At 33.8% G+C, this 12,694-nt stretch overlaps 1 protein-coding gene across 1 annotated transcript in view; it reads right to left on the bottom strand.

The window, feature by feature from the left end:
* SPAG16 (sperm associated antigen 16) overlaps positions 1–12,694 on the bottom strand; it is a 905,158-nt gene that overhangs the window by 348,108 nt on the left and 544,356 nt on the right. The window contains exon 13 of the mRNA XM_036858792.1: positions 10,567–10,693. Within this exon, the coding sequence (XP_036714687.1) occupies positions 10,567–10,693 (127 nt within the window). The remainder of the gene's footprint in view (positions 1–10,566; positions 10,694–12,694) is intronic.

The following is a 12,694-nucleotide window of genomic DNA, read 5'->3' as shown; positions in this document are numbered from 1 at the left end:
AGGGAATGCTTGCAGACCCCAAATTGTAATTCTCTGCTGATCCCAAATAAACCCATCCTTGTTGAATAAGTAACTGGCAGTATATTTGTTTTACACACACACACACACACACACAGAGAATTGTATATTATTGGAAGAGTATAAATTATAAGATGATAAAAAATAGTGAGGCAAAGACAAAGCAGGTCTAAGTATGGTTTGTTATTGATTTTTCCAAAAAAAGTCTTCATAGCAACAAATTCTTTCTCCCCCCCATTAAATTGTGCTTTAATATTATTTTCTATTTGCTTTCATTTTAGTTAAATTTATTGTATTCTCCCTAATACTGTGAAGTAACTTTTTTATTTTTAGACTTTCTTGAGCAGTAATGAAAGCATTTAAGACTATGACTTCTTCTAAGTATATTTTGATTGTTGCTCATGAATTTTATCATGAAATAAATTCCTTATTGTTATTTTAATAATTTGTTACTCTTTGACTCATGAGTAATTTAGGATGAAAATACATGCATACACATATTTAAGTACTGAGGATTTTTCTTTGGTTCATAGGTCTTTATAAATACTGTGGTTCATGGGTTCCTTTTTATTGTTGATTATCGTTGCTTTCTTTTTGCATTCACTCAGTATCTAATAGACCATCTTTAATCATTTTTTTACCATTTGGGTTTTGAATATAAGCAACAGAAACTTAGTTTGCTAATTATATCCACACATGCAAAAAATAAAATCTAGAGAAAACTTTTATAAGATTTGGAAAAAAAAATCTAAGAACCAAAGGAAACTAAGTAACAATAACCTTGTCAAATACTTGATAGGAAAAGTCTGGTCAGGACACTGTTTTTGGTAAATGTGGACTCTCAACAATACTGCAACCAGAATTTCCTTCCTGATCCTCCGTCTTTGCGTTACTCTTTTCAAATTCGAAGTTCTAGATGGGCAGACCCATATGGTAATTTCCTAGAAACCACAAAATAAACAAAAACAAACACAGAAAACCCCAGAACTCCTGAGCCCTGCCTCCTACCAAGTTTCGTACATTACTGGTTTCCCCTCAAAAGAGAATATTTCTTGGATGTCAGGCAGTCAAATAAACAACAAATGGCCATTTCAATATTTACAGAAGATCCCATAATTTCATTTTGTTGTAGGGCTATATTTGAGACTTTTTGCCTTTAAATATAGAATACATAACTGCCACAAACTGATGTGTCTGAATTTACCTCCATTTACTAAGAATCCAGATAATTTATGGTATGTGATGAGTAAAGGGGGCTACACACAAGGCAGCTTGTCTCTTTTTTGTTTTTTTCAGTATTTCCTTTATTGAATGAAAGGCTTTAGTATAATTAATGGTAAAAATGATTATATGGAGCGTTTATGATTATTCATTAGAAATGTACTTTAATTAATCGTTAATAATTTTCTGGTGCTGTAGATCTACATAGCAAGAGGTGTAGCTTTACTTTACACTGATCATAACCACACTGGGATGCCAGAAACAGTTGCCAAAAATACTGCATTTAATTTCTAGTTTCATCAATGGCACCTTAAAATTATAATTGACATGTAGTGCTACAATGAATTAAAAGTTAAGATGATCTTGAAGTACAGCCAAGCCATCACTATTGAAGCTTTAATGGACTGAGTGTATAAAAGAATAAATACCATGTGACAAGATTATTCTTAAGTATTTTCTATATGTTGAACTGCAATTAGGGGACTACGGACAAGATAGGTCAAATGAACATTATTCGGACAGTGGAATTACAAATTGATGCAATGAATTACAGTCACTGAGTTCTTGAAAGTGACAGCAACAGACAAAACGCTGGGTGAAGCAATCTGCAATGGAATTGTTCAATTTCATTAAGCATCATTTAACTCATCAACCAAAGAGACAGAACCACAAATCATGAGAGGACTCGCCACTAGCTACCAATATAGGAAAAAATAACTGTTCGTTTTTGACTTCCAAATACATGCTCCCAGTGTTAACACTGTGATTTAATTATTTCTATTTTAAAAAGAGAATGCTGAACTTTACAGATATTAAATATCATGCCTTACTATATACAACCAGGAAGTGACAGAACCTAGATTCAAACTCCATTCTGTCTGATTTCAAAGTCTATATTTTTCTCTATACTCTATTTAAGGCAGAAAGGGCTGAACGCAATGCACAGGTATTTCCTTTTGGTCAAACACATTCTACGATTAAGTTACCCTCAATATTCTTACATGATAATCCCATATCTTATTCAATTCAAATAGGGCCAAAAATTTATTTTTGCCAAGAGACCACACCTAGGTTCAACCACATCTAAAATGGTGATATCCAGGCCTCTCTTTTGGTTTTTAACTTCCACCAATTATCTATCCATATAATTTCACTGGCAATCTGAATGAAAGTAAGAAACAGTCATTTACATTATCAAAAGAGGGAATGAAAAAACTTCTCTGTTTAACTTTGGAGCATATTACATGATTCTTACAAGGATACTAAACTAAGTAATTATGTTTTACCCTACGTTCGTCTTTACTCTTCCCTAAGAACATACATCATGATAAAAGAGACAAGGTTATGAAGTAGAATTAGACTTAGAAGTTTTTCATTTTATATGGAACAGTATAAAACTCAGTATCACAGACAGATGCTTACAAATGCCTTTCAATAATCAAGTTTTATTTAATATCATGTTAAAATAGAGATAGGATGTAGCAGTAAAGGGATATGGACTTTGTTGCTGGAAGGAACAGGTTTGCAATCTCAAGACCACCACTTATAGCTGTAGACCTTTGAAAAAGTTATTTAACATCTTTGATCTTCAGAGATGTTGGCTTTTTTAGCTATAATATGGTGAAAATATTCTCTAACTTGTAGTGTTGTGTGATGATTAAATATAATCATGTGTCTAAAATGCCTGACAGAGTAAATGCTAATTATTTTTATTACAGCTATTATTAAATGACCTAAGAGGAACTGAATTTAGGAATCTACCATACCTAAATTTCATACCTTCCTAGATAATTATTTCTCTTCTAATAATATAAATACTCTAAAATTGATACAAATAACCCATTTCAGCCATGAAATAAAAATTGGGCAAGCATATGGAAAAATGTTTTTGAGAAGATTTAGCCTGTGTTATTTTTACTCAAAGGATGAGTTGTGAATATCTGGTATTTTTCCTTTGGATTGTTCCCACTAATCCTAGAATTCAACCCAATCCATACAATTCAATATATAAGACAGTGCAAAGCAGTGTCTTAACCATGACAAAAGTGAAGTGCTATCTTGTCAAGAATATTCAAGTTATCCTAAACAACTGGTTAGGGATTTTACTTATTCTTATACCTTCTTTTACCTCAACTCTACATCTTTATTGGATTCAACTTAAATAAACTGCATGAAGTATGACTTTATTTCTAACTCTTACAGAATTGAAATAATCCCATAAAACGAATCTATCCATATGTTTGTTAGGAATACACAGTCATTACTAATCATTGTTTCCAATATTGAAATATGACTTTTTTCAAAGCCTGATAACCAGATACAAAAATCTAGTCTTCCCACTGCTGGCCATTGTCATGCTACTTATATTAACTGCAAAGGATAAGAGAAAAAGAATGATGGTATTTGTGTTACGTATGCAAAGATATTATATGGTGTATACAAGATATAAAAGGAACTGCGGCATTTTATGAGGTAAATAATCTTTTGAAACCTTATAACATTAAATTGATTTATTTACTATATGATTATTTTATTATTTTTTTAAAAAATACTTATTTTTAATTTTTAGAAAACAGTGATTTTTTCTTTTCAGATAAAAATTTCTCTTACCTAAAAAGCAAAACATCTGATTTTTGGTCTCTCCCTCCTTTCCTCCCTCCCTCCCTTCTTTCCTTCCTTCCTTCAACAACGATTGATCATCTATTATGCCAAAGGCTGTGAAAGTATAGAATAAAGCTCAGAGTTTCATGTTAGAGATATATTAGTAGGTGAACAACTACGATATATGACAGTTTCTATAAGTATATGTAAAATATATTAAGTTCTTACATGATTAGTCAATTTTCTAAGCACTTCAATTTTCTACGCACTTTAATCCCCATTTATACCCTTATGTGATAGGAACTATGACTATATTTTACAAATGAGGCAACTGAGGTTCACAGATTTCAGGCAATTATGGCCAAGGCCACACTGCCAATAAGCAGCAGAATTTGGGTTTGAATCCAGGCACAATGGCTGTGTGCTATTACTGTGCTGTACTGTCTGACATACATGCAAGATAACATAGATTTAAGCCAAGGACTCTATAGAAACACAACTAAGCACATTTATTTTTCAAACATAACTGCTGGTACTGTTACTGAAACCATTAGTTATTACAAAAAAAGTCAGCAAATTGGTAAGGTTTGTCTTTTTGTGGAAAAAAAAAAAATACCTCATTTGTCAAGTTCAACATTTTAAGTACTTTACACCCCAAAAAGGCAAAATTCTATGTGGTATAAAATTTTCTTAGTTGCCTCTTGAGACACCTAATCCACAGGGGCAAAATGGAGAACTTTTTTAGGGAAGGATAAGTAAATCTTTAAGAATAGAAGTAAACTCTCCATTTGAAGGGAGGAAGAGGTATTTTAGCTAGAAAAAAATAGCAAAGGAAAGGTTTTTTCGAAAGAAAAGATCATTGCACTATACTGGCTAATTTCACATGGCTAGTATATAGTGAGTTTAATAACTGATGGTAGCTGACATTTATTTAGTGAGGGAGCAGTAAGCTTTGCATAGGATTTGTGTAATATATGTAAAGGTCTTTGAATTGAGGTCTCCAAAGTAAGGTGCATCGCAATATATGGAAAACAATGCAGTGAAGCTTTCTTCGTGTACTGCAACATATTATTGCAGTTTGGAACACTGAGTATTTTTAAGTTGCTTAATTTTATTCAAATAGATCCTTTGATGATTAGAATCTTCACAATCTTTTATAATAAATCAGACAGTGACCAAGAAAATGTTTCATACCCTCACAGAACTTCACTGTTACATTTAGCAAAGCATGTATTTTAAAGTTGACCTTAAAGACGAGTCATATGCTTTTTTCCCCAAAACACAGGTATTCCTAATTTCTTGACCTTTTATGTTTTGATAAGCATTTGTTAGCCATGTACTATAAAGCAAGTATTTTTGAAAATAATAATAAAGTTAATCATTCCATCAAAGTAAAGGTGACATTTTAACAGTGAACAAAAAAGGAATCATTTTAAAAAGAAACTTGCTCTATGGAGCATTTGATAACAATTGTTTGGAAGTGCTTCCCCTGCCAATATGTAAGGGCAATCACCTTTCAAAGCTATTGAGTCAAACTCTTAAAAATGTAGGAAAATAATTTTCTACTTTGTTTTAAAATAGTAGAAAACTTCTAGTTACTTTATAAAACCAACTGATCAACCTCAGGAGGGGAGAAATGCCTAGCAAATTTTAACAAAAATGCCATTGCATAACTGGATGAATTTGAAAATCCATTATCCAAATTGATAGCTACAGACCATGATGCACTTTTTTTCTTTAGAGTTTTGTGTCTTTGTGAGGGATCATTTGCACATCTGATAGTTGTTAAATCCAAGCATAGATCTGACTAATGAATCATTGAATTACAGTGTTAAACAAACATTTTTGAAAATGTAAGCATATTGAATCATCTTTTCTTACTGAAATGCCATTTTAACACTATTCTGATTGCCAGTGAGAACCAACTAAAACTAGAGGCCGTAAAATAAAAATACAGAATTGAGTTTGGAGGGTTAGCCTGCTTCCTGACTCTTGCACTGACCAATTGGCTGGTCTGAGCAACATATTTTACTCTTCTGAGCCATTGTTTTTTCAGTTCCTAATACAGATGATAATGATGATTCCACTAAGCATTACATAGCTGTTACAGGTAAAGTAATGGCACATAGTAGGTATTCAATAAGTGTTATTCACTAAATCACCTCTTGGAATAGTGAGCTTTGGCACAAGAAGCCAAAGCTATAGTTATGTTGAGTTTATATCAAGTATATATCAATTACTACCTTTAATTTTAAGATAATTTCTCTTTATGTCTGCTCCCTAGTAGACTGTGTGTACACTGAGGGCAGGGACTCTGTCACAGTCAACAGTCCAGAACCCAGGATATTGCCTGGCACAAAGATCTTCAATAAATATTACTAAGCTGAATGTGGCTGAGGAATAAAACCTAGAGAGAGAAGGTACAATCTTTGCCTTTGTTTCCACATTTGGGCTTCTGAATAATGTCAGGCTCCTTTAAGAGTTCACCAGGTAGCATGTGAGGAGAACAACAGCCTAGGCAGGGTGCAGGTTGAACTGTGGAGTCCACAACGGGTTAGCACCACACAGGACCCAACAGTAACTTTTTTGGTGAGTTCTCAGTTTTTTCACTTCATAGGAACTCAGAGTGATCAGTTACTGGATCTTTTGGCTACAGCTAAGTTGGGACAACACAGTATGCTGGACTAGAGCCTGCAGTTAGTCTAGGGAGCAAGACATGGACACCAAAGGCGGTCCAGGCCATGAATTCTGTGTCTGATTCATCGCAAGAGGCGAAATGTCAGCAACTCTGATCTTTGTCAGCCTAGCTCTGAACTCACAGATGTATTACTCATTCTATTCTATGTTTTACTGTACAGTGAGCACATTCTTTTTTTTCTTTTTTTCAAAAAAATTCTAAAGCCTTAATATTTTCATTGGACTTGTGAATGACTAATAATCTCGGCCTTTATTTTAAATAGGCTTCCAAATCACTGATGTATATTTGAATTTTTCGTGTCGCTTTTTGAGAGGGCACTATAAGTTTTCATTAAATGTACTATATTATACATCATTTTCTGACAATATTACAATCTTCTTTTTCTATTTTAATAAAATAATTTTATTGTTTCATAACTTTGAGGAAAAATACTCTGCATGTAGTCCTATAAAACAGAGCAATTTCATGAGTTTCCAAACTGCAAGCTACTTAATAGCCTCCATTTGGTAATTACAAAGATTTATAGTCCTTTCCTTGTCTCCCACAAAACTCAGAGCCCATCTGTCCAGTTGACTTAGAGACTGACTTAGAGGTCTCCACATTCATTATCTTTGACAATAAGCTGTTAGATTAGGTTAATGATTTAAGGCTAGTATATGTTTGGGAATGGGAGGAAGAGGTTTAAAACTAATTTATAGGAATATAATCCACTAGTCATCTTCATGTTTCATCAAAAAAAATTTTAGAAAATGTCTCAATACTAGTTGGTCACACTGAGGTGACAAAATGTTCTGCTTTTGCTTTACTGTGAAGGAAGTCATTCATCTCATTTTAGGTTCAGTCTTTCAGCATCACCTGACAGTTTATCATTTATCAAGGAATTAACATAATATAAAAGTTATAAAAAAGGAGAATACCAGAATACTATAGATGTAGTTGATATTACAAGTCTAATAATACCATCCATATCAGTATGTTGTACAGTTTTTACTATTACACAGAAAAAACTATAGCTATCCTGGTTACTTTTTTCAACATCTCATAATATTTAACTACAAAAATACATTTATTTTTAACTTCTTCACAAATCATTGTGAAATAAAAAAGCTAATAATTTCATATTATATAAACAACATGTAACATGTACCCTTTAAAAACTATATATAAAATATGAATTTTTAAAAATCCGGCTGTTTCAAGTTTTTTTTGTTTTGTTTTGTGTTTTAAAAAAAATGAGGCAGATCTGAAACAAATCACCAGAACTGCTAACGCAACTTAAGTTAAATGATTCTGTTTAATTCTAGAGTTGCTGTCATATATTATTTGTAGACTTTTATAATAACATTTAGTTAACAACTTGCATTGTCTACTTATTAATAACCTAAATTAAGTGAATTTCCCTTTGTTTTACGTGCTAATTCTATTTTATATAGATACCAATTTAAATATATATTTTTTAACATCTGGTTTGAAATATTTTCAGAAAATAAACTAATTAAATGAACTTTATTTCTAACCATTGATGTATTTACCATAATTTATGAACAACATTTTATTTATACCAAGGTATTTTACAGTCCTTTCCCTAGTATTAATGACTATAAAGCTAGCATGCATACTACTAATAAAATTGTAATAATATTAATAATAAAAATTTTAATTTGCCATTAAAACAAATTTGAAAAATATATGTTAATATTGATTAAAGAAATACAACCTTTTTAAGGACATACATTCAATCCACATGCTATCCTGCTGTGTGCTAAATGCCCTGTGCTGTGCTGAATCCCTCTTTTCTCCTGCTCCCGGACATATTGTAGGAAATAAGACCAGTATACAAGGAGCTCCCAACAAGAGGTAGGAAGGCCACCATCAATAAGCAACTCTAGGCATTTAAGGCAGATACACGAGAGGCAACTTCTCTTTGTAAGAGCAGTTTTACTTCCAAGCATTAGTGTTCCAGTTTTTCACAGGAAAGAAAATAAATAAGAGACATGTTTCCTGATAACATTCAGTACAGCACTCTGAGAGACAGACAAAAAAAAATCTGATATCAAAAGAAAATGAGCATAAAATTTAGATCACTACTAAATTAATATTTTCTCTGTGGGTTTTCCTTTACCAATGTCTTTTATACACACTTCACATATAAGTATTTAGGCTAAATGCGTTGAAAATCTTGCTTTTTCCTTGATGCTCCATTAGCAGGAGTGAATTCTGTTGCACCAGGGTCTAAGCTATTTTAAAGCAAGGAGAAGGTTTTGGCACCTTTTTTACCCAACAACAAATCATTCTGATTTTACTCTTAATTCATGGCTGATACACTTTTCCCACAGTGCCCCTTGACTGCTGCCCCTTGACATGCTGCAACATGTGAAGTTGTGTCTAAGGTATTTGTCATTCTACCATTAGCTGTTTTTCTATAATATGTGAACCTAAGGTCTCCTTGTTCCCTATTTATCCTAAATCAATTTGTCTCAGAGGACTAAATAGGGCCTCCCATAATGAACTTGGGTCCCTGTTCATACTATCTGTATGTTCACCATCATATTCCTCTATTGATGTCAATCATGCATTGTATACAGGAAGATAAATGGGAAACATTACAAGTTGCATTTCTTTCCTGACTCACGAACCATAAAATATGGATTTTTTCTCTTTTTAGTATAGTCTCCTACATTATCCTCATCAAATGTTGCTAAGAACAAATAGGGAGACCCTGTTTTGCATATTTTGGCATTCCACAAATTACTAAAGTGTGTGCTCAGTTAGTTGTGTTTGCTCTTTCCCGAATCTTTAATCCCTTCCTCTCCCCTACCGCTAAGCAAATAAACATGCTGTCTCCTATCTGAACAAGGGAGACCTCTATTCAATCCTACAGGCATAGACTTTTCTCCTCTTCATCTCCACAGCCAAACTCTTTGAAAGTGTAGTTCCCAAATTCCATCTCCATTTCTTCACATCTAATTCACTTCTGAAGCCACAGTAATCCAGGATTATCTAGTTTTAACACTGAAAAATCCCACAACCCAGGAAAACTCTCAGTCTTAGCTAGATAAACTGGGACAGTTGGTCACCTTTAAACCCCTTTTCTTCCCTCCCATTATCTCCACATCCAGTCACTTTTCAAATTGTAAGAGTTAAACCCCTTATCTTGAATCCATACTTTCCTTTATATTCTCACAGTCTCCTAGTTCAAATTCTCATCTGCTCACAGCCTACTGTACAAGCCTCCTATATGAGAATGACTCCCTTAACTCTACTATCAAATTAATCTTTCTAAAAGGTTAACCTGATTATGTTACCCTGTTTGCTTAACATGCTTTAATAGATTCCTTCTGAAAACCATAAAATTTCAATCAGATACTTAATGATCTTGTCCTTGTCTATCTGTATACTCTTGCTTGTTTTTTCTTCCTCCTTCCTTAAGCTCTATTCAAACATATTATTACTCTCAGAATATGCCTTTGTAGCCTCATACTTCTATGGCTTTGTACATGCACTGCTGTTTCCTGGAATCCACCTTCTCGAGATTACCTGGTATATCGTGCTTACCCTCCAAATCTCAGCTCAAGCACAGCCTCCTCTTGGGAGCCATCCACAGCCTTCTAGGCAGATAAGAGTTCTCCTTCTTGCTTTTCCCCTGCGTCTTGTATCCTCTTCCATTTTAACACATACCTCATTGCATTAAAATCTCGTTTCTCCTTCCTTTCCAAGCTACAAAGTCCTTAAGGAGAGGTGCTATGCGTTTCCCTGTCATATGTTTTGTACTAGCAGAGTTTCTATCTCAATAAAAAATTGTTGCATTAATGTTTAATGAAGTAATTACATTATTTTTATAGTCCTACTTTTAGGAGGCAGGGTACATAAAAGCACATAGACAAGATCTTGTAAATAGGAACTTATTACCATTCTTTTAACCTACATGCCCCTGTACAATTACTTCATAAATTGTACCTAATACCTGAAAAGTGACTAAGAGTAAGTAGACCTATCAAAATTGGAAAAAGTGTTGATGATTTGCTTACCGTTCTTGCATCCCATGCAGACAGGGACTTATCTGCAGAACCTGTGAGAAGAATGTTGGAGTAAGGAAAAAACTCGATGCTGTTCACAGAGTCTGTATGTCCATACAAAGTGCATCTGCATCTTTCACTGTATAGAGAAACAGTAAGAGTTAAAGCTGTAGGACTTAGCACTACATGTTTCTTATGCTGTCTATACAATGCTAACAAAGATAGTTCAAGTATCTGAGGCATAAAGTAGCTTTACAAGTGGCAAGATGTACAAAAATAACATTTTAAAAGGAGAGTTCTACAACCACCTTATATTCTAAGCACTTTATAGAATCAGCAGCATAAAATTGACTAAATTCAAATTACGTTCAATTTATAAAGTCACTTGGTAAAGTCATCTTCATACTACCTCATTTATTCCTTATCATGAAATGACTACTTAAAAACTGTTCCCATCTCATAAAGGAATACACTGAGGAAGAAAACATTTCATAATATGGGAAGACCAGAGAAACTTCTTTAAGTTGCTCAGTCTCTCTTCCTCTCCCCCACCCCGGCCCCCGCCTCAGCTGCTTGGGCTTTATGTTAGAATCACCTGAGATACTTTTAGCAGCTACTCCACCTCAAGCCCCAGACATTCTGTTTCACTGGATCTGAGATGAAGCCTGAGCAGAAGTGTGAATTAACGAATCTAAACCCGTGGTTCTCAAAGTGTTTTACCCAGACCAGCAGCATCAGCACCCCTTGGGAACATAATCAGAAATGCAAATTGGGCCTCATCCTAAACCCACTGAACCAGAAACTCTGGGGCTGGGGCCTAACAGTCTGTGTTTTACAAGCTCTCCAGTTGATTCTGATACTCACAGAAGTCTGAGAACCACTGATCTAAATGATTAGAAATAACTCATAAGGAAAGACAACTGCAGCTTTGCCGTTTGCCATTTTATGAAAGGACTGTTTCTTAATGAAGCAGGATATATTGGTAAAGCAGTATCACTTCTCATTTGTAATGTTTGATTGTCTTTTAATTAACTTTATTTATAAATCTACTTTAAAAATAGAGAAGAAACAGGATAACTAATAATGCCGAGAACAGAGGAGTCAATATAGGTACATTTCTAATATGATAACCAGCTCATTAAGCTCTGATCAGCTGATGGCTGTCTGGCTTGAGTCATGCCATATGTGACAGTATGGTGGAGTGGGAAAAACTCTGCGATGGGAGCTGGTAGCCTGGGTTCCAGTCCTAACTTTGACAAGAACTAGCAGGGTTACCATAGAGAAGCTATTAACCTCAGTGGCAGTAGGGGTCCTTCTTGTGAGAATGAGATTACTTAATTTGATGCACTGAGAGGTCCAATCTAGCTCCGAAAATCTGAGATTTTTGACCAAGGTTGTAAATGTAAAAGGCAAGGGAAGAAGTCAAATTGAGCATAACATCTAAGAACAGTTTGGAGCAAAGTTTGTTCCTCCTTACTTAAATTTTGGCTTTTTTGAGAAGTTAGAAAATATTAAGATTTATGTGGATATGTATGTAAGTTACTCAGTTTTGCCCCTTGATTGAGACTTTTCATATCAAAGTGAAGTATTATAGTAATTAATGTCAGGAACAAGGAAATAAAATCAATAAATTCATTAATCAAGGCCATTTTGTATCAGTTTCTTTATCTTAATATTTCTGAGACAGGCTGATAATATTTTGATCATTAAGGTTGATGAAAGGTCAATATATACCACGGCTCAAAAACCATGGCCCATGGCTGGCTGCCTATTTTCGCAAAGAATGATTTATTGGAACACATCAATTTGTTTACACATGTCTATCACTGCTTTCCCATGACAACAGCTGAGTTGCACAGTTATGAGAGACCATATGGTTCACAAGCCTAAAATATCTAATACCTGACCCCTCAAAAATATATTTGGATATTTGTAAATATGCTCAGATTTTATTTATGACTTTTTTGAGATGTGTGCTAAAACTTACAGGATAAATTATTTCCTTTTATTTTTAAAGAAGTACTGTTTTATGTAGAAATTTTACCTGCTGTTTTCTAATGATTCTCAAAATATAAGTACAAAACATTTCTTTAAACGTTTATATTCCAAAGCCCACTATATTGACATAATCATCTTTAAC

The sequence above is a fragment of the Balaenoptera musculus genome, chromosome 7, assembly GCF_009873245.2.
Source record: "Balaenoptera musculus isolate JJ_BM4_2016_0621 chromosome 7, mBalMus1.pri.v3, whole genome shotgun sequence".
Classification (NCBI taxonomy): Eukaryota; Metazoa; Chordata; class Mammalia; order Artiodactyla; family Balaenopteridae; genus Balaenoptera; species Balaenoptera musculus.
Note: the sequence above shows the minus strand (reverse complement) of the source record. Positions and strands in the feature narration are given on the sequence as shown.